A 23,077-nucleotide genomic window follows, 5' to 3' on the forward strand; every position below is an offset into this window, starting at 1 on the left:
TGGGATCTTAGCTCCCCCACCAGGGACCAAATCTGCACCACCTGCATTGGAAGGGCAAAATCTTAACTGCTGGGTTGCCAAGGAAGTCCCTTGATTTTCTATTTTAGATATTATTTTCCTTTTTTTTTTTAAAAGAAGCACAGACTCATCTCCTAGCCTATCAGATTACCACAAATGAAATTTTAATGGATTTTGAAAAACAAATCAATACAGAACAGTGTTAAGAATACAGACTCTAGAGTCAGACTGTCTGGCTTTACCTCTGAAATCTAGGCTTTATCTGCTGTATGATGTTGGGCAAGTTACTTTATTGTATTTCACTTTCCTCATCTTTAAAATGAGAAGGATAATAGTATTTACCCTGTAATACAGATAAAGCACTTGGTACTCTTTCTGTCACCTGGTAATCATTAGTGTTAGTATTGTAACCTCTTTATGAAAACTGAAAAAAGAGAAGATGAGAAATGACAAGAGAAGAGAAGGGGGAGATAGTTTTGATGATACATGTATGAAGATGTGAAATGGAGAAAATGACAAAACCTTGGGGGAAAATAATACAGAAAGAGGTTTTACTTGCTTGGACTCATCACATAATTTTTAAGAGATGATGATATTAAACTGTGGAGATACCATGCTTTACATCACAATCCCATAATACTGGAGATGGTGCTGGATTCAGATAAGACTACATAAAATACAGCTGAGTGTCAAAGAATTGATGCTTATTGAACTGTGGTGTTGGAGAAGACTCTTGAGAGTCCCTTGGACTGCAAGGAGATCCAACAAGTCCATCCTAAAGGAGATCAGTCCTGAATATTCATTGGAAAGACTGATGCTGAAGCTCAAACTCCAGTACTTTGGCCACCTGATGCGAAGAACTAACTCATTTGAAAAGACCCTGATGATGGGAAAAATTGAAGGCGGGAGGAGAAGGGGACGAGATGAGATGGTTGGATGGCATCATCGACTCAATGGACATGAGTTTAAGTAAACTCCGGGAGTTGGTGATGGACAGGGAGGCCTAGCGTGCTGCAGTCCATGGGGTCGCAAAGAGTCGGACACGACTAAGCGACTGAACTGAGATTCTGGTGAAAGAACTGCAGCTCAGACAAAAGCGGAAGTATCGAGATTTGGTGCCGTCCCCTGATAGGGTAAAGGGGCTCCAGGGACTCCCCGTCTCTCCCTCACCCACCGAATGCTCTGCACGGCGGGTCCCCACAACTTCGTCCACCGGGTAGAAGCGCGGGCCAGTCGCTATAGAGAGGACCACACTCTCCCGGGGATCGGAGAGCCTCCACCGGCAGGGGGCGCCGTGCGTCCCGCCGCGGGCCCCGGGCGAGTCCGCTGCCGCTCTGCGCGCCGCGCCGCGCCCACCTGGCGCTCCGGGGTTTGCGGAAGTGTTTCCAGGAGACGGCGGGTGGGTGGCGCATGCGCGGCGGGCGCGGCGGGCCGGAGGTGGTGCGGCCCGGGTCTGGGGTCCTCCGCTTCACGGTGCGGCGGCGGCGGCCCGTGGGCGCCTAGTCGGGATGGAGCACATCCGTACGACCAAGGTGGGTGCACGGCGGCCGCTCGCGGCGGAGGGCCCGGCGGGCCGGGCGGCCTGGGCGGGTTTTCCGTCAGGCGTTCGGCGCCGGGGGCCTGCGGTCAGTCCCGAGGGACCAGCGGCCTTCCGCCCCCCCCCCCCCCCCCATCACCTGCTCCACCTCACTTTCCCTGGGGTGGCGGTTTCCGGCGCCGCTTCAGGCTCGGGGGTCTGTAGAGTTCAATCAGCTGCACAGACGAGGTCCGGAGAAGAGGAGTGTGACCCCACGTCTTAACGTGTCTGAGGGAAACGCTCTGCCGCTGAGCTCACGAAATCCCTCGCTTCAGTGTTGTGTGTGAAGGGCACTTACTAGGGTTGTGATTCTGGGACAGCTGTGAAAACGGAAGGGGGTGACATCAGAATATCGGCGACTTGCTTGACCGTCGGCAGTGAAGTTCATCTTCAACTTAGGGCTGGGAAGGGGAAAACAAGTCGAGATCAGAAGCATTGAATGGCCCACGCGGAGCCTTTAACAAAATCAGGACAAGGAGCCGCTGTGAGCCTTGACTCTCCCTTCGCGTTTTGTCGAAGCCATCAGTCAGTTGTGCCCCATCCTCAAGTTACAGCTCCTGTAGGGAAAAGAGCATCTTCTTTTCCATCTTCTTCATCTATCCCAGGGAGGATGTGAGATGGATATCATTAAAATGTTTCACAAACCTTCCTAAGGTGGATTTGTATTAAAGCTTTTTTTTTTTTAAAGAAAAACATGGCACATGCTGTATCTAATAAAATTAAAGATGCTAAAAAGTAATCCCACTGGAAAAAAATTTCTCTTTGTATGTTTAAGAGAGGAAAGATAAAATAACTCTGGAATTCAAGTTACTGCCACTTCAAGTTTGAAGGTAGAGGGTGCCTAAGTAAAGAGGCAAAGTAGTAGAAGGTGCAGAGGTGGAGAAGAGGACTAGCATACACTCAGACCAGGGTCTTGTCCTGGTTTCCAGTTTCCGGGTGTGTGTTAGGTAGTAGCTGTGTGCACCATGATTTCCTCCTGTGCCCAGCTGAACCTCTTCATTGCATCTTTCATCCTGCTGGCCACAGTGTGGAGCACACAATGAAAAAATAGTAAAGAGTGAACTGAACTGAAGCAATCAGAGCAAACCCTACTCCTCAGGATTGGTGAGAGGGGACAGAATGTTAGAAAATGTTTAGGATCCCTTGGCTTATTTTAGATCTTTTCATCTGAAATTTATGATGACTATATATCTTTGTTTCTATTTCTGTAGTTGTAGCAGCCCTCATGCTCTTAAGCTTTTTGCCCATGACTTTCATTTGGTCTGATGTTTCTCTTTATCTACCAGTTGATGGACTTTAATTATGTCTTGTCTTTTCACAGTGGACCCATACTGGTGGTTTACTGAGGTGTTTTTATGAATTTTTTTTTTAAAGACTAAAAGATTTCTGACTAATTTCTTATTAACATTACTTTTCAAGTGTGCTGCTGTATTTCTTTGGGTTATTTTTCTAGCTTTAGACCACTCCTGCTCTCTTAAGTGCCTGTGAGTGAACTGCAGTTAAAGAGATATTTCCTAGGTACTGTTACGTGTCAGGCCCACAACAGTGAGCTAGACAGACATTCTGAGAGTTGCTCGGTGAACTGGATATCCCCCTAAATAATAAATTATTCTTAAAAGATTTTTGTTTCTATATTTTGTTTCCAACTTTTTGTTTCTATTACACATAGCCTTCACCTGGACAGTTAATTTGCTGCAAAAGTAAGTATTTGAAAACTAAAAATGAATTGCTTTCAGTTTATTTAGCTGTTTTTACCTGTGTGGTTTAGTCGCGATCAAGAATTGACTGTCAGAATAGTAACTGTGTAACCAATGATTTGTTCTGTGTTGTTCAGACTGGCTGTATTTGAGAAGTAATAATTACCTTTTATTGAGCAAGGGTATGTCAGAATAGCCAACTCTATAATGTGATTTAAAATATTTACAATTCCCAAATATGTTAATTTATACAAAATCATCACTGATCTTTTACCGCTGCCTTTGGGGACGTTATCTCCATTTACGGATGAGGAGGAAGTCAGCTTCAAGAGTTTAAGCGACCGAGGTAGAGCCTAGATTTACCTCAAAGCTGTCTCACCCACAAACTACACAGTGGCTTTTCCATTGCCTCTCTGCTTTCAGTCTGTTTGTTCAAGTGTATTAATATTAATTCAGAAATCTTAATAATTCTAAGAGCTTTTTCTTCCGCAAACAACTTCTTGACATAAGTAAATAAAGAAATAGTATTGTCTTTTGCACTGTTTTAGTCATTTTTAAAAAATTATTGCTTACTAACCAGAGATGTATCAGATAAAGTATTTTAGCTGACTACTAATTAGATGGCTTTATAGTTCTAAAATTTAGGATCAGATGTATTATCCTATTTTGGTCACATTTGGCTTACTAACTGTATAGTGTCAATAAAGACGTCAAGTCTGAATTTGCATTTCTGAAAGTGCGTTTCCAGGCTGTATTTGTGAGCAGCGTAGCAGCTGTCTCTTACTTTGAGCTCTAACTTTGCCCTAAGGAGAGTCTTGCCAGGAAACAAAGGGAACTGTGCGGAAACAGTCCTTTTTTATGCATCCTCTTTCCGCAGCCAGGCCCCAGTGCTTTGGCTGACATCATATGTTGATGCCAAATGGTGTTGTGCTGCTTGCTATGAATGGAACGTTACAGAATGGAATGGGAGGATTTTCCTTGGTGCTCTGTGTATGAAAGACCACTTCCTAGAGCTGGTTAAAGAATGGAATATCCCTTGAAAATCTGATCCCACTGAGGCTCAAATTAAGTTATTTCAAAAGTGATGCTTTCTTCTTAGCTTGCTACGTGCCCCCATTTTTTTGTAAATGCATGTGCAAAGGTTATTACTAAAAACACAGATCATTTGCTTGAGTAACATTGATACTTTATAATAACCTTTACTTCCATGTATATGCGTTAGTTCTCTTTTCTTTAGAGCACTTTGCTTGAATTGCTGCAGGAAATAAGACAGATGAGCTTTAAATCCAGGTATCACTGTTGGCTGACCAGAGTGTCCTTTTTCAGCCGAGCCTCACACAGTTAAGGAGGAGTCAACAGTAGTTGATCCCATTGTTTTAAAGATGTTTATGTTTTGATGAGAAGTGTGTGGTATAATAAAGTTAGATTTTTATTGAAGGAAGAAATAGTCCTGAGCAATGGTAGTTTGCTTTCCTAACCCTGGATAATAACCTTATTTATTTCTTGACTTGCCAATGTACAAAATACATTGACTCTTGGATACAAAAAAATGTTTTTGCTTATTTATACCACACTCCTCCTCCCTGATACCCTTTCATATTTATGTTAAATTTCTTACAGAGTTTTTCTCTACAGGCTGTATTTGTTGCTGTAAGTAATACCAATGTTGTTGGTGGCTTATATATTACCCAAGATATATGAAATTTAACTTTCAACCTTAAGTAATCTCATCTTTTTGAACAGAAGGAGGAAGCAGTTTGAAACTGTACATTTAAGTACTGAGATAAAAAGAAGAAGAATTTATATGACTTTGTAATGAGAAATAACACTTTCTCTTTTTCAGGTTGAGCAAGTGAAGTTACTTGACCGGTTCAGTACCAGCAACAAGTCGTTAACAGGAACGCTGTATCTCACGGCCACACATCTGCTCTTCATAGATGCTCATCAGAAAGAAACCTGGGTGAGGCGGGCCTGTGCTGCACTCGTCACTGTAGTTATAGTAATGGACTCTCGCCTTGTTTTCTCTGAACATGTGCAAAAAAATGCTCCTGTTAGCTGGCTGTCTCAACTGAGGAAATTTCAGTCACGTGATTACATCTGCCCTCCTCTTTAAATAAAACAGTGGTGTCACTGGAGTGAGTGGCATTCTTTCTCAGTGGTGAATTGAAAGTGAAGCCCAGAAAGAGCACTCGAAGTTCCCAGGTGAAGAGTTAGAGCTGCCTCATCCCAGCAGGCGGGGGCAGCGCAGTGTTGTGTGAAGGAGCTTGTGTCGGAGGAGCCGAAAGACAGCTGTTGTCACCACAACTTAGGGATGTGGGGGAACTTGAATCGAGGCAGAGGAATGGGGAATAGCATGACTAGACAGCTTTTTTTATAATTGCCTTTTATTTTTTTTAACTTATTTGATTTTATCTTTAAAAATTATATTGAAGTATTGTTGATTTACAATGTTGTGTTTGTTTCTGTCATCCAGCAAAGTGACTCAGCTTTATGTTTACATACATACATATATCCTTTTCCATTATGATCTGTTACAGGATATTGAATATAGTTCCCCATGCTATACAGTGGGACCTTGTTGTTTATCCATCCTATATGTAATAGTTTGCATCTGCTAGTTCCAGACTCCCACTTCTTTCCACCCCTACCTCTCTGCCCCCTTGGCAAACACAAAATTGTTTTCTATGTCTGTGAACCTATTTTTGTTTGGTGGGTATGTTGATTTTTATCATATTTTAGATTCCACATGTAAATAGCATATGGTGTTTGCCTTTCTCTTTTTAGCTTACTTAGTATGATAGTCTTTAGGTCTATCTGTGTTGCTGCAAATGGCATTATTTTATTCTTTTTTATGGCTGAGTAATGTTCCATTGTATAAAGCATATCTTTATCCATTCATCTGTCGATGGACATTTCAGTTGTTTCCGTGTCTTGGCTATGGTGAATAGTGCTGCTGTGAACATAAAGTGCTTGTGTCTTTTCGAATTGTAGTTTTGTCTGGGTGTGTGCCCAGGAGTGGCATTGCTGGGTCATTTGTCAACTGTTTAATTGCTTTTCAATGGTCACTCCTCTGCCTTGTAGAAGATGGCTTAGAGAAGGTCAAGAGTGGCTATGGAGAGAGCCTGCGGAGGCTCTTTACAGTAGTTCTAGTGGGACCAGTGGAGACGTTGCACCCAGGGCCATGACGGTGGAGATGGAGAGAAGGGGACAGGGTACAAAGATGTTTCTAGGGTCCTGTTCTCAAGCTCTGATTGTGTGTAGAACAGGTACAGTGGTAGGGAGGTATCAGGCATGTTTCTGGCACGGGCATTTGGTCGTTTAAAAGCTTAAGCTTGAGTGTGTAACCCTGGAGACTGTTTGAGGAGGCGTTTCTAACATTTCTGCTCTCTGGCAGAGTAAGATGCTGAGTGCTTTGAAGGTATGACGATGAGCGAATGTTCTCTTGCACTGTAGATACTGCACCACCATATTGCCTCCGTGGAGAAGCTCGCTCTGACGACTTCTGGGTGCCCCCTGGTGATCCAGTGCAAGAACTTCCGGACTGTGCACTTCATCGTTCCCAGAGAGAGAGACTGCCACGATATTTACAACTCTCTGCTGCAGCTGTCAAAGCAAGGTGCTGTTCTTCAGGACCAAAGCTTACTTCTCAATTGACGTGGATTCTCTAAGCTGCTTTTTAAATATCTCATTATTGTTATTTTGTACTTTAAGTTACTCTTAAGTCAAGGTCATGTGCACTCTATTCCAAAAAGTTTGGCCTATAAATAGTTAGAAACTTCTGAATTATAAGACTGGTTTCCAAAGAAGGTGTTGTTGTTCAGTTGCTCATTCATGCCTGACTCTTTGTGACTCCATGGACTGTAGTTTGCCAGGTTCCTCTGTCCATGGGATTGTCCAGGCAAGAATAATGGAGTGAGTTGCCATGCCCTCCTCCAGGGAATCTTCCTGACCTAGGGTTCACACCTGAGTCTCCTGCATTGGCAGGCAGATTCTTTACCACTGGGCCACCGGGGAAGCCCAGAGAAGGGGTGATAATAAGGAAAGTGTGAAACATTTAAAACCACTGAAAAACCATAGATTTATGTAGATGTTTTCAAAGTCTGTTGATCACCTGAAGCACAGATTTTTTTTTTTTTAAGTGGGTGTCTCACAACCGAGAGAAATGACGTGGAAATTGATTCCAGTTAAGGGCAGTCAGCCTCCTCTAATAGCAGTGGGGTTAGTACATATAATCCAGGGAAGTGGAGCTTGTGGGGTTGACCTCTTCTTTAGCAGAGGTGGCAGTGAGGGTGTGATACACCCTAAGGAGGAATCACATCACTGCTTATGCCCCTGGGGTCTGCAGGCTTCCTTCCAGGACATGCTGGAATCTGTTGCTGTCTCTTGGTGGTGAAGCACACAGATTCCTGAATGTTCCTTTGTGTGGAACACCTGGGTGGCAGTGGTCTAGGAGCGGGTCCACGCTCACTCCCCTCTCCCAGCCCTGCAGCCTGTGCCATTGATCCCAGTATCCCCAGGGCAGCCACGTCTTACAGCAGGGATGGCCCTGTGACTTTGGGGCTTGGCCTTGTTCAGGAGGAAGTGGTCTCTTGAGCTCTACACAGTCCTTGCTGGGTTGAGTCCACACTGTCCCGTGGTGGGGTGTGTGCTGCCTCAGGTTCTGCATGCCACCTCTGGCTTTCCACTAAGTGCACACTGGGCTTCCAGTTCACATCCCATTTGGGGAATGTCTACTTGTATCTTTAAAATTTTACTTTGAGAAAAAGGAAATATTGCAGTGTAGTATTTAATGCGTGTGTATTGTTTACTAGCTCTTGCTGATTTTATAAACTGAATCTTAGATCAATATGTGTGCCTTTAGGTATAATCATCCATTTCAAAGAACTGAAGTGTTAAGTTGTAGTATGTTCAGATGTTAGCTGTCTCTTTGAAGATTTTTTAAATAGAGAGATAAAACTGAAAAATTACTCTCATTTGTAGTGTCCTAAGTCCTAAAAGTAGTTGCCTCTTAACATTCGTGTGTTCTGTATACTGTAGCAAAATACGAAGATCTCTATGCGTTCTCTTACAATCCCAAACAAAACGACGCCGAAAGACTGCAGGGATGGGAACTCATTGACCTCGCCGAGGAGTATCAGAGGATGGGAGTGCCCAATTCCAACTGGCAGCTGTCTGACGCCAACCGAGACTACAAGGTACCCATCTCCCTCTCTGGAGGTTCTCAGAATACAAGGTGATGGGAACAGGGACCATCAGAGCAGGAACTTTTACTGTTCTTGCATTTAGTGAGTTTTAGAGGTTTTTAAAGGTGATTTTTAACCTGGTTCTAGAACTGTGGGTAGAATCATTGTGTTTTGTTTGATTTTTACAGATCTGTGAAACTTACCCCAGAGAACTGTATGTGCCCCGAATAGCAAGCAAACCAATAATTGTTGGTAGTTCCAAGTTCCGGAGCAAGGGGAGGTTTCCTGTTCTCTCCTACTACCACCAGAGTAAGGAGGTAGGGAGTTGCTCTGACCTTATTAGTGGGGTACAAGTCTTCTGCAGGTCTAGGTGTCCAAAAGAATACCCATCTCTACACTTAGAGGTCACCATCAGTGTTGCCGATAGAGAAGTGCTGACCTTTCCCTTGATTATGTTTCTGAAATTTTGAAACAAAATTATCCTGAAATATGGAAACTTTCATACTTGTCACCTTCCTCCCCTCACCTTTATTAGAATTTTAGTCGGGTTTTAGAAGGGAGCAAGAGGTAAAAAATAAAACTTTAAACAGAAGTTCCTCATCAACTTTTCACAGAAAACTCATAGGGGTTTTATCACTCTCATTATAGCCTTTGTTTGACACATCCATACTTGTGTACATTTTTTTAATTGGAAAACTGGGCTGAACTTAACAAATACAGAAAATAGATCTGAAAAAAAACCTCAGGCAATCTGTATTTTCTTCTACTATTTTCTTAAATTTCCATGATCTTATTTTGTGTGTGAGTTTAAACTGTGTGAATGTGAATTTACCTGTACTTTTTTCCCTCATGATACTATAATTGTAATGTTTGGGTAGGGTCAAGTTGGAGTTACTAAGAATGAGGTTAGAGAAAAAAGTATATGGGTCTAAATCTTAGATATCTTTTTTAAGACTTTAAGCAACAGTAAATAATCCAACACACATGGCTTATTATAGATATTTTTGCCCTCTTAGATTGACTGTATTTTAACCAAATTTGAATTGAAACTTATTTTTCTCATAAGTCTCATTATATATAAACATCAGTGATTTCTAATTAGATATCGGAATGACTTTGGAAGGTAAAAGTTCAAATGTTGCTATTTTTAAAAATTCTGTTCTACATTTATTGACTAATTTACTTACTTGAACTTGAAAGAATCTTGTAACGCAGAGCACAGAATGCAGGTATCTGGTTAGGTTACCTGATAGGGAATCAAACAGTTGTTACTTCTTAGGACCAAAGATTTTGGTTTTTTTTTTTTTTTTCCATCAAACTCTTGAGTAAGGAGGTATTCAGATTTCTTAGTAGAAGAGAGTATTGAGAAAACTTAGGTAAATATCAATATGTTGGAAAGTATTTAATACAAATAGGATTTCCAAGTTGAAAGTGAAAGTATTAATCGCTCAGTCATGTCCGACTCTTTGCAACCCAGGCTCCTCTGTCCATGGACTTCTCCAGGCAAGAACACTGAAGTGGGTTGCCATTTCTGTCTCAAGGGGATCTTCCCAACCCACGGATCGAACCTAGGTCCCTGCATTGCAGGCAGATTCTTTACCATCTGAGTCACCGGGAAATCTAATCATCCTGTCAGCTTTTAAACAGATTGCACATTTAATTTTAACTGTGGGTTTTTTCTTTTAAGCATGTTTTCAAGATGTGTTATAGACTTCTCTGGATAACCTGCTTTCTCTCTTTCTATAACTAGGCTGCCATTTGTCGCTGTAGTCAGCCGCTTTCAGGGTTCAGTGCCCGGTGCCTCGAAGATGAACACTTACTTCAGGCCATCAGCAAGGCCAACCCAGCCAACCGCTACATGTATGTCATGGACACCAGACCCAGAGTATGTGTCCAGTACAGCCTGGCAGTTCACTGTCTCTGCTGATTCAATTAGTGGGAGCCGGGCACTGTGTCCATGTTAAACATGTTGAATCCTAGTTTTAAATGAACCGAGGCTAAGGAAGTCAATCTTTTGCAGGATACCAACTTAGGAGACCCAGTTCCCAGTAACCCAGGTGGTGATTTTTTATGTTTTCTGATATATGTACAAGTTTAGGAAAGCTGAATTTTATAATCGGGAGCTCTAGATGGTATATCAGCATTATGTTATTGTAAAGTATGTTGTGAAAATTAGAAATTCTCACTACTTTTCTTTTCATCGAATTTTTAATTGGCAAAACACTTTGTGTTAAAATGATGTTCCTTAATATGGAATATTCAAGAAAATAAGGAAAACAGACAGTGAGCTAACTTAAGAAACATTGAACTAGAGAAATGAACTAGTGAACTAGTTGAACGTTGAATATTGAACTAGTGAATAACAAACAATTGTTCTGTTAGGTATCTATCATGTCAAGATAAATTTTTATCTTTGGGACAAATGTCTGAATCCCTTTTTCCTTTTGTCAGTGCAGTAAAACAACCAATTCATATAGGATCCTGAAACTAAAATAATTAAAATCCTCAACAGTGATAGCTAACATTACTTTTAATTTTTATTGTAGCATCGTGTGCAGAGCTGGTGGGCTACACAAAAGGACATTGGCAGAATTATAGTGAGGATTTCTTCAAAAATCTGGAATGATGAGAAAATAAGAGAAAGCGATGAGAAAAAGCGAGTGAGCGATACAAAACACAATTTTAGGCAGCTTTGTTGAAAGGAATCATTAGCTGTTTTAGAAGTAATTCTCATCATTATGCAGTTTTACAAAAGATAATGGAGAAAAAGAAGATAAGAGTAATTTGTGTAAATTAAGTATTAAAAGTTAGAGATTGATAGTTTGATAATCTTTGTTTAACAAAAAAAAAGACTTTCTTAGAAGTCAAGAGTGTTGGTGTTATCTCTTGTAAGAAAAATTTTGGTTTACTTCCTAGTATAATTTGAGTGGCTTAGTTGTATTGCACTATTTTTAGGTAATATTAGATATAAAGGATGACTGTAATTTAAAACTTTCTGAACATGAGGTCTGAGGGTGATTTGTTTCTCAGGCACTAATATCTCATATAATTGATGTCCACACAAAAAATGTATATCTTTATTTGATTGTTGTGTTTTACTGGTTAAACCTGAGTAGCAATAATGTGTAAGCATTTTATAAATATCTAAGGCTTGCCTTAGTTATCATAGATCCCGAATTACCAGTGAGTCAGTAGACAATGTAACTGTACTTCTTACCAACCTGAGCCCCAGTCCACTGCAAGAAAAGCAGTTTTTTCTTCCAGTTTGGGTTCTGTTTCATCCAACTGCTTAAGACTATTGACAAATATCATAACATACCATAGGAAATCCCAGTCTCAAAGAATTAAACATGCCAGATATTAACCTCTGAGAGCATTTGATCTAATAACCTAAGACCATGGGCCCATAGGTGGTCTTTTCTCCCTAGAAATCAGGTTGTTTTGGGCCCAGTTCTTGGAACTGTATCAGGCTAGCTCATTGCATGCTGTGTGGTATACTGTGTAATCTGATCCCAAGTGACCTGACCTATGTTTCAGCTGTGCTTCAGGGTCCCTTTGGCTTTCTGAGTGATCAGGTGCTCCAGGCTTGTTCTGAAGTGTCTGAAAGTTCATTCTGTAATAGCTCTGCTCAACCCTGAATCGTGTAGAGTTTAGATGGAAGATAATTCTTTTATAAATTTTGAAATGTTACAAACATATGGAAGACTGACTACACATATGAATCAGTTTCATGAATTATGCGTAGGGAATTTCTTGTCTGATCCTTACGTAGCAAGCGTGTTGTTACTTTATAGGATCCTCTGTACTTTGAATAATATAGATGATACTTTTCAATTATTAAAAAATGGTAGCACATTCAATTTTGATGAGTTCCTTTAAACTCTGCTAGCTAAAAGGTGGTTTATTTAGTGTTTTCATGATATTTGGTAAATTAAGTTAAAAGAGAAAGGCAATTTGTCTCTAAATTTCTAAAACTTAAAATTTTAGCTGAATGCGATGGCCAACAGAGCAGCTGGAAAAGGTTATGAAAATGAAGACAACTATTCTAATATTAGATTTCAGTTTGTTGGAATTGAAAATATCCATGTCATGCGGTCCAGCCTTCAGAAATTATTGGAAGGTACGATTATTGCATGCCTATAGGCAGCTTTGTCCAACAGAAACAATGCTTGTCACAGTATAAAATTTAAAGTTACATACTTAAAAATTTTCTAGTAGTTAACATTCAGACGTGTAAAAAGAACAATTGAAATAAATTTTAATAATGTAATTAAGCTAATATATTAAAAACATTATGCTAACATGTAATCAGTATAAAAAATTAGTAAAATATGTTTTGGTTTTTTCTCTTTAAGTCCTATAAATTGGCTAGGGTGTCTTTTACACTTGCAACACATCTTAGTTTGGAATACTCACATTTCAGGTGTTTAATAGCGATATTTCAGTAGTGGCTACTATATTTTGGGGTGGTATAATTCTAATGGTTTTACAAAAAAATACTATTGTTTAGATATTTTCATCAGTCAGTACCATGAAGATTTAATATATAACAATGTTCTGTTTAAATATTAGGCTATCTTTCCAGTCCTGATATGGAATTTAAAAAATTAAAATATCAGACTTTTTAATTAAACACTTGTGTTGCAGATTTTTTAAAAAGGGACATTGGAACATTTTTTTTCTTTTCAAAGCACAAGGAGTGACAGAAAAATGTACCCAAAAATCCATTAATGAGCTTTTAATAGCATGTCTCCATGTATGAAGAGTCTAGCCTGTTTGTTGTGTCTTCTTCTCCAGCTGGCTCCCTGGGGGTCTCTTGAATAGAAGTGGGGACTCAGGCTCCTACCTAACTGGACTCTCTCTCCCCTTGCAGTCAACGGTACCAAAGGGCTTTCCGTCAACGATTTCTACTCTGGTCTGGAGAGCTCAGGATGGCTTCGCCACATCAAAGCTGTGATGGACGCTGCGATCTTCTTAGCCAAAGTAATGCTTTACCACTCATATTTGATCGTGGTCTTTCCGTGGTTCAGAAGGAATGGGTTCATTCTGTGGGGTGCTCGTATCCTTCCCAGTCAGATCACTGTTACTACGTTCTGTCTCTGTAGTGAGATTTACTTTAATTGGAGCTTTAAAAATATCATATAGCAGTTAATATAGGAGCTTCAAAAGAAATTCCCCAGTGCTTTGAAATGACATTTTTGTCTGTTTTTTGTTTGTTTTGTGTTTTGTCTTGTTTTTTGGAGATGATGCTCTGATAGCATTATCACTGCAACCCTAGCTCTTCTTCATGGTGCATACCTGCTAATCTGGTTTTTGAGTAAGTAAAACTTATTGACTTACCTAAAATGTGTCCTGGTAGAATCAAAGTGTGTGGTCTGTCTTTTCAGGCAATCGCGGCTGAGAGCGCGAGTGTGCTGGTGCACTGCTCTGACGGCTGGGACAGGACCTCGCAGGTCTGCTCCCTGGGCTCTCTCCTGCTGGATCCCTACTACAGGACGATCAGAGGGTTCATGGTAAGGGCTTGCTTGGCCAGGCCAGTGGAGACAGCAGGAGTCATTTTGATGTTTACGTCTGAAGAGCAGGGTACACCTGGGCTCCAGCTGGTGGAGGGCCAGCTGGCAATGTCCTGTAACACACAGGACAACCCTTCAGCAGAGGGGTACCTGGCACAAAATGTCGGCGGTGCTGAGGCTGAGAAACCCTGCATTAGACGAATTTCCTCTTGTGCCATCTCTTTGACAAAAAGTTTTAAACTTTTTTTTTCTCCTGCAAAGTATTGCAGTAGAAGTATTCAGCATTTCTCCCTTGTTTTTAATCTCACAAATGTAAATAATGTAGTAAGACAGGACATAGGTAAGAGTACTTATAAATTATATTCCAGAGGAAACTTTGTATTTAACACACCTTCATTTCTCAGTCATAGGTACACGTTAAGTGTTAAGTGTTAGTTGCTCAGTCTTGTCTGACTCTTTGCAACCTTATGAACTGTAGCCCGCCAGGCTCCTCTGTCTATGGGATTCTTTAGGCAAGAATACTGGAGTAGGTTGCCATTCCCTTCTCCAGGGGATCTTCCCGACCCAGGAATCGAACTCATGTCTCCTGCATTGCAGGCAGATTCTTTACCTTCTAAACTATCAGGGAAGCCCAGGTACACATTAGGAAGCTTGTTTTAAATCTGAAGAGACAGTTTATAGCTGGACAGATTTTGTTTTGTGGCCCTGAAACCCTGGCTCCTGGGTTTTATTTACCTTTTTAACATATGATCAGATTAACTCGTGTTTTCAAACTTTGCGTCTTAACTGAGGGCAGGTACATAAGTGAAAAGCTGGTAAACAGTTTTCCTTGGTTTAGAATTACTCTACACAGTGTCAGCTTAGCAGGGGAAGGTTGGACACCCCCAGATCCCTTTCAGAACCGTTGTGTTTGTGGCGCCAACGTATTGAATCGGGGACAGGCCAAGTGGAAGTGCTGCTGATAAAGTGCAGTTCCGCTTGCCTCCAGCATGTGAGACAAGATGTTTCCTTGGCTGTGTTTTGCTTTCATTGTCTTGATGTCCAGATGAACTCAAGCAGTGACCAGTGCCTGTGTGAGAGCCTCCCAGACCAAGGACCAGTGAGAACTAAAGCGTGGCTCCTGCAGGGGCCTGCAGGCTGTGTGAGGGGTGGGCCGGGTGCAGAAGAGCGGAGTGGGCTACAGGCCTGAGGAAGAAAAGTGTGGCATCTGGACTTCACCCTCCCTGGGTGGTGAGAGCCGTTAAATGCAGGAAGAGTAACGTGCTCAAAACTGTTTTTTAAAAAACGGTTTGATGTCTAGAAGGCAGAGGGGTGGGGATGGAGGCTTGGAGACTTGTTGGAAGCTGCTAGGACGGCTTATGGAGAAAAGAGGGCAGAGCTAAGGCAGTGCTACACAGATGGATGGAGGAGAGGGTGCTGGGTCCACCTCCAGGGAGGTCAGGACAGCAGCGTGAGAGCTGTTCTGGGGCTGGAGGTAGTGCCAGAGAAGAGTCCTCCTCTAGGATGGTGTGCAGGCTCAGGGCTCAGGAGCAGGATGGGTTGTGCCACTCTGCTCTTCACTTGGACAGCAGAGGAGTGAGTTTAGTGAGAAGGGTACTGAGTCAAGTTTCAGAGGTGAGTGTGTCAGAGGGTGGCAAGGAGCCCACGGTAAAGTCCGGGGCTGCAGGCGGAAGAACAGGTGCTGGGAGTTGCTGGGCATGAATGTAGGGAAGCCAGGATCTGAGCCCAGGCACTGTGACGTCAGGTTCTGCACCTTACCCTCGAGTACTGTAGCCTCTTGGAGAGATTCAGGACAGAGAGGAGCTGAAAGGGACAACTTCGACAGCGAAAAGGATGTACTTGGTGATTATATAATGAGATTAGAAAGTACGTTAAATACTACAAAGATAATATTGTTATGACTAGACCGAAAATAATTAGAAGCCTATTATTTTAATAAGAGTTGTAATAGAGAAAACATACAGAGTTCATTCAAGAGGTTAGATATCAACATTTGAATTTGAATATAAACTTTTCGTTGGTTTCTTTACCATTATTTTTTCTTTTTTTTTTAAGTATCAATATTATGGAAATGATGTACAGTAAGCCAAAAGATTTAAACCATCCACCCCTGTCTACCACTCAGTAACCAGTGGTAACCTCCTGGTTTGCATTTTCCTAACCTTTTTCTGTACATATATCATCATCACTCATACAAAATGCAGTAATGTTTTATAACATGCTTTCCACTTAAAATATAGTATTTAAATGCAACTGAAAAAAAATAAACTTAAGTCACAAGACTACTATACTTCTTTTTATGAATCATTTTCATTTTCTATTAGGCCAGCCTGTAATTCAGGTTCTTGCTGGTTTTTGCCTATAATTTAAACAGTTTTATTTGCCACCATAAGTTTAAAAAGTAATGTGTTTTTAAGATGACAGGATTGAATCCATTCTAAACAAAAAAGGAATTGAAGGGGGTTGTAAAATGGATTTTACTTTTTCTCATTAAGGTTTTAATAGAAAAAGATTGGATCTCCTTTGGACATAAGTTTTCAGAGAGGTAAGTCACAATGTACATTCAGGTATTTTGTAAAATTAATACAACTAGTTTAGATGACCAGAATGTTCTGGTTCTTCATGATGGGAAATGAGAGTGGTGTGAATTTTTGTATAAAAACCGATTTAATTTTTTTTCAAGTCTCATACTTTCATGAATTCTCATGGCAGTTTAATTACCTTCCTTTTTGTCTGGATTGTAGTGGTTAGAATGTAATAGATCTTTTACAACTGTGGTTGAAAAACTCATAAATTGTTTCAATAGAAACATGACAGGTTTTGGGGTTTTTTTTAATGCCAATATAACAATGTTTTAGGACTTTTTTTTTTCTGGATGGGGGGGTATGTATTTAAATTTAACAGTACCCAAACAATTGACCTCTTCCAGTGCCATTTTCAAAAGCTTGTACTTTCTGGGGGGTAGGTGTGGCCATTTGGATGGTGACCCAAAGGAAGTCTCGCCAGTGTTTACTCAGTTCTTGGAGTGTGTGTGGCATTTGACTGAACAGTTTCCACAAGCCTTCGAGTTCAATGAAGCGTTTCTTCTTCAGATCCATGAACATATCCATTCATGCCAGTTTGGAAACTTTATTGGAAATTGTCAGAAGGAAAGAGAAGAACTCAAGTAAGACAGTTGTTTGAAATGGGCTTTTTTTTTTCCTATTTAGCTGAGGTCTAACATAAATTGTAGTTGAACTTAAACTATCTTGACAATATGATATAGAACTGGGTCTTAACATGAATATTTTGCTGTCTGTATTTCTGCAGCTGAGTAAGCTCTGAGCACCCCTCACACTCTCGGCTAATGGTTAAAAATTTGTTTTGAAGTGTGGTGTCTGTGCAGACAAGTATGTATAACCTAAGTGTGAAAAATTCAGAGGTGAGGTTAGACTATGACTAAAAGAAAAAGGGGAAATTAAACCTGTGTGGGAAATGATTACCTGCTTTATAGGAGAGTATCAGCGTCTCTGGGAAGGTCTTCATGCTTGTCTCATCACATCAGGTTGAAGGAGAAGACGTACTCCCTGTGGCCATTCCTTCTGGATGACCAGAAGAAGTACCTCAATCCTCTCTGCGGTTCCCAGTCTCAGAAATCGGCAGTTCTGGAGCCAAATACAGTGTCTTTCAATTTTAAGTAAGGTGGCATTATTGAAATACTTAATTATACTCAATTTTTCTCAATTTGTTGAAAAAAATTTTCTATTTTTTGTCTGTTTTTGTCATAAAGGTTTTGGAGAAACATGTACCACCAGTTTGATCGAACATTGCATCCTAGGCAGTCTGTATTTAATATAATTATGAACATGAATGAGCAGAATAAGCAGTTAGAGAAAGATATCAAGGACTTAGAATCTGTAAGTATTCTGAAGCATCTTGTGTGATATATTTGGAATATTAAGTTAGTTTATTTCCTTATTTGTGCTCTCAGTGTAAATCAGTATATATAGAAATCTCACGAGTACCTATGGTTGCTTCAAAATCAGATCTCTGCTGCCTTGAAAGGTTGGTTCAAATCACATTTTCTGAATTTTAAAATATATTCAAATATTTGAAGTATATAGGAAAAAGAGATATAATGGATATTAGGGTATTCACCACCTAGCTTTGTGAGATTTTAGCAATTGTCGTGTTTGATTCAGATCTTTCCTGTTTCTCTCTGAAGAAAAGGAGCATTGCTGATCTGTTTGCAAAGCCTGCGAGCCGCTGCTGTGTCCTCCCACCCGCTCTCACTGCACTGAGCCTGGTGTTGGTCCCTCCTGCCCATGTTTTTATACTTCCTCTATATATGTTTGTATCCACAAACAATTTATCACAAGCTTTTTTTGGTTTAATATATTATTTTTATTATGTATTGAGAAAACATAGAAGAAAACAGTTTTCTATAAAGGGCAGCAAACTACACGATTGCCCAGTCCCTTCACTCCGCTTCAGGAACCACACATTTTAAAACTATACAAAGGCTCTCACACTGTCATGCTTCACCTTGCTCTACATTGTTCTGAAATTTGTCCATGTTGGTACATGTACCTTTAGTTCATCTGTTTCCTCGGTGACTACTACCTGATATTCTCTTGTATGACTGTGGCACAGTCTGTCAGTTCGGCTACACTAGACATTTCACTTATTTGCAGTTTGGGATTTCTATCACAACAGGTGAAGTTGGATGACTTTTCATGTTTTTGTTGGCCATTTGGTTTTTCCCTTTCTGCATGCGAATGGCCCGTTCAAACCTGTACTCCTTGCTCTGTTGGCGTATTTGCCTTTTTCTTACCAGTTTCTAAGAATTCTTTATATACTAGACACTAATTCTTATTTAGTTAAATATGTCACTAATGGCTTTGTCCAGTCTTCATTTTTTCCATTTTCTTGATGGTGTGTTTTGTATAGATACTGTGAATTTTAATATAGTCAAATTCATCAGTCTTTGTTTTATGCCTTTTTTAATATCTTTTTTAAGAAATCCTTCCCCACCCTAAAACATTTCTTTACCATTATATATAGCCAAAAAGGATCAGTAAGTACATGTTTTAAAAAAGCCTAACCAGTTGTTATATCTCAGTGAGACTGTCCTGTCTGCCTTTCAGGCAGGGCTTTTGCTGGTCGGCTCTCAGATAAGGAGGCCATGACCGTGTGAGTGACCTGTCGGAGAGGCCCCAGTTTTAGGTGGCACAGGAAGGTTATCTGGAGATCAGTCCGAGGATCTGGGGAGTGTGAACTCTGCCAATGAATTCTTTTAAAATCTGTTAAAATAAAAAACTCTGTCATGTTCTAGCGCCTGTTGTGTGCGCCTAATAGACCCGTGCAGGCTCACCACAAACAAAGCTCATCAGGCCAGCAGATCTTCAGCTAAAGGAGTGTGCGTGTCACATTGTACAGCTGGGATTTCAGGGTGACCGTCTCATACATATTTCTTACATTGTAAAATGCTTACTTTTTATCCTTTCTAGGAAATGTATGTGCTTTTCAGATATGAAGGTCTAGTGACCCTCTTCGGATTCTCAGTCCTGTCTCACCTACACTAGATTTTAGTTTTTTGAGATTTAATTTTGCATTCTACATAAACAGAGCATTTGCAAAAGCAGGATCTTTTTCTAGCTTTTATCTAGTATATATTGAACATGTGGAGTGTGCAGCTCATAATTTCTTTCAAATTTGGCTTTGTTCTAGCAAATTAAGCAACGTAAAAATAAGCAAACAGATGGAATTCTCAGCAAGGAATTGTTAAATTCAGTCCGTCCTGAATCACCCGCCCTCAAAGCCACCCTGAGTCTCAAGGAGCAGGCTCTGCTGCCTGTGAACGACGTTCTTCGAACTATAGAGGGCAGTAGCCCTGCAGATAACCGCTACAGCGAGTACGCAGACGAGTTTTCCAAAGCCGAGCCTGCGGTGGTCAGCCTGGAGTATGGCGTGGCCAGGATGACCTGCTAGGCTCGAAGAGGGCTTTCTGGAGAGGGCTTTGTGGCTGCCTGCGGTGTGATTATTGTGAGGGTGGTCTGTGTGCGTGACGCAAGGAATTTGCCTAATAATGATCTTAGAGTTTAATAGGTTAATCGTTGAAGTCAGGGTGACAACTACTCTTGTGAGAGAAGTCAGTTTAATTGCATTTCTAGCAAGGAATGAATGACTTTCATTTCTGTAAGAAGCAGGTGATATATTGGCCAATGTACTCCAGACACAGTTTGTACTGTATACTAGTAAAGTGACCTGTCTATATGATTTACATGTTAATTGCAGCCAAATATGAATAGCTTTCCATAAGTATAATTTGATTGCCAGAAGACTCAACTGACAAAGCCGTCCTTCACTTAATAATTCACATGGCATGTACTTTCAATTATGTAACTATGAATGTTTGCAAATGTTGCCTATCAGTGGTGTTTATTGTTGAAGTGCCATGAAAAATATTTCTAAGAAAGCCTTAAAACCTCAGTTTACTCATTAATCATTACATCACTCTTAGGTTTTATAGCCAAGAGCAATGGTTTGTTCTGTTTTGCTTGATCAGCCTGGTTGTGTTTGTGAGGGGTTGCTCTCACACCTGCAAGAGCTGTAGGCCCTACGGAGACATGGTCAAGGGACACTGCCAAACTCAGGTGTGACTGGTCCCACTTCTGGAGTCAAAACAACCAAACTGGCAGTTTAATTCTGGTTACTATTTGTTTAGTGCTACATTTCATGACTTATTATTCATAGCTTCAATTGTTGATTTCTTGTGCTTAGATTTGATTGTCTTTTCTGAATGGATTACTGCATCCTATTGATTCTTATTTTGTGTTTGGCCTTATTCCTTGGATAACTGTGTGAGTTTACAAAGCTAAAGCTCCAAATTGTTATTAGAAACAGTGAACAGTACATATATGTATATTTGCAAACTGTTTTATCTCTCAGTGAATTGTTCTTCCTAGAATAAGTTTTCAATTTACTCAAGAATCTTTGGGTTTAAAAAAGGGAGTACAGATAGTTCAGATTTTGCTTGGTTGCATGAGTTTTTCTTTGTGACACATTTTTTTCTTCTCTGTTTTCATAGAAGAGAAAAAAGGAAAATTAACACAAAGGTAATGTTTAACAAAAAAACTCAATGCTGGGAAGAATTTCATTTTGCCATGTTACAGTAACTGTTTATTCTTTGTACTAGTACATATCGTTAAAGTACAAGAAAAAGAAAAAATAAAAGAAAATTACTTTCAATTGACAGTATCACCCAGCTGGCTTTAAAATGGAAAATTCAATGTGGGTGACACAAGCTGTGATTCAGGGGTACTAGGAAATCTGCATAGGATCCCTTCTGCTTCTTTTTATTATACCTACATCTGTTATATTGACTTTAAACATAAATATCTTTTTCAAATGGAAAAACAGGCTTTATTGTATGAGCTTATCTAATCCTATTTTTTCAGTGCTTTTCTGTAATGCATTATGTAATAAGAAAAATACTTGTTTTTTAACAGTAATAGAAACACACTGTAACGTATAGTCTGTGATTTAGCCAAGTCTATTTCCATATTTGAGCCCTGGGATGAGAAACTTAATCTCTGTGACCATAGAAGGGAAGCTCTTGTGCCTTGTTACCTGGTTCCAGTTGCTGACTGTGGTTTTAGGATCTTCCACAGCACCCTTCCTATCTTCAGCTCTTTGGCTTATTGTTTTCATCTTCAACTTGAGGCATATATATGTGTGTTCATGTGCTCACATGTGGACTGAGAAATCCGTTAACATCCTAAGTGACCTACAGGGTGTATGTTGATGAAAAGTAGATTGTGTATATCTTATAAGATTGGATTTGTATTCAGTGTGTTTGGGAGTGTATAGCATGTACATTATTACATATATTATTTAAAGGTAATTAAATGCTCATGTTTTACATTGAATTTTTTTTTTTAAACAAATGGGATCTAGTTGTGGTAGGTTTTTTCCCTCACTTAGGCAAAATGACCTGCATATAACACAATCATCACAGTGTAAGGTTTGAGCATTTCACGTTTCAAAAGTGAATGTTGATAAATAGTATATAGAAATCATTTCCAAAATACTTAAAATAAGCATAGAGGGCTGAAAGGTTCAGCAGATACAGTTGATAATGTCACTGCATTTTCCTTTCGATCCTGTCACTTCCTGATGTCACATCAGTATATTACTGCGCCCTTCTCAACGTCGATGGAACATGGTGTCCAGTGGGTGTGTTTCTTCAAGGGGCAGGGTCTTCCCCAGAGGCCAACCTGCATGTAATCAGGAAGAAGGTGCCTGACAGAGAAGTGTGTGACTTTATATGAGGGTGTTTCGAGCAGGTTGGTTAGGCTAGAAGTAGCTTGGGAAATCTTCACTAAATAAAGATGGATGGAAGGCCTTTTTTTTTCCAGTTTGTTTGTGGGGTAGCAGGGCAGGGGGTAGTTAACCTCAATTTTTTTTTTTTTAAGACCATTATTTTTTGGGCAGTTTTGGGTTCACAGCAGAACTGGAGGGGAAGTCCAGAGATTTTCTGTACTCCTTGTGCCCCACACGTGCACAGCTTCCTACATCGTCAGCATCCCCGCCAGATGGCACATTTGTTAGGACTGATGAGACACTGACACATTGTAATGACCCCAAGTCCACAGTTTACCTTAGGGTTCATCTCGGTATCATATCCTGTGGATTGGGACAAATGTATGTATTGACCTTTATCGTGTCACACAGAGCAGTCTCACTGCCCTAAAAGTCCTCTGTGCTCCGCCCGTTCATCCCCGCCTCCCCCCAGCACTCAGCAGCCACCCATCTTCTTACTGTGTCCAGAGTGTCGCCATTTCCAGAATGTCATACAGCCGGAGTCATACAGTGCATAACCTTCCAGGTTGGCTACAGAGTCGCTCACTTAGTCATGTGCATTTAAGTTTTTTTGTTTTTTTTTTTTCCATGGCTTGGTAGCTCATTTCTTTTTAGCACTGAGTAATATTCCATCGTCTGGATGGGCCACAGGTTATTTATCCGTTCACCTACTGTAGAACATTTGGGTTGCTTTCCAAGTTTCGGCAGTTAGGAATAAAGCAGATGTTCACATCTGCATCTGTGTTC

The 23,077-nt window shown here is 40.4% G+C and overlaps 1 protein-coding gene across 2 annotated transcripts; it reads left to right on the forward strand.

Annotated features, from left to right (window-relative positions):
- Positions 1 to 1,429: 1,429 nt before the first annotated feature.
- On the forward strand, positions 1,430 to 21,890 carry MTMR6 (myotubularin related protein 6). 2 transcript variants are annotated; one of them, XM_061133677.1, is made up of 15 exons: positions 1,430 to 1,550; positions 5,135 to 5,251; positions 6,745 to 6,907; positions 8,329 to 8,486; positions 8,663 to 8,791; positions 10,225 to 10,359; positions 11,021 to 11,134; positions 12,462 to 12,594; positions 13,348 to 13,457; positions 13,862 to 13,987; positions 16,483 to 16,532; positions 16,953 to 17,153; positions 17,532 to 17,663; positions 17,757 to 17,883; positions 19,697 to 21,890. In XM_061133677.1, exons 1-15 carry the CDS (start codon positions 1,527 to 1,529, stop codon positions 19,955 to 19,957), a joined length of 1,980 nt encoding a protein of 659 aa, XP_060989660.1. In that variant the 5' UTR covers positions 1,430 to 1,526; the 3' UTR covers positions 19,958 to 21,890. The 2 variants fall into 2 exon arrangements, with proteins under 2 accessions (XP_060989660.1, XP_060989659.1); XM_061133676.1 differs by lacking the exon at positions 11,021 to 11,134.
- The last annotated feature ends 1,187 nt before the right edge of the window (positions 21,891 to 23,077 follow it).

The sequence above is a fragment of the Dama dama genome, chromosome 30 (assembly GCF_033118175.1).
Source record: "Dama dama isolate Ldn47 chromosome 30, ASM3311817v1, whole genome shotgun sequence".
Classification (NCBI taxonomy): domain Eukaryota; kingdom Metazoa; phylum Chordata; class Mammalia; order Artiodactyla; family Cervidae; genus Dama; species Dama dama.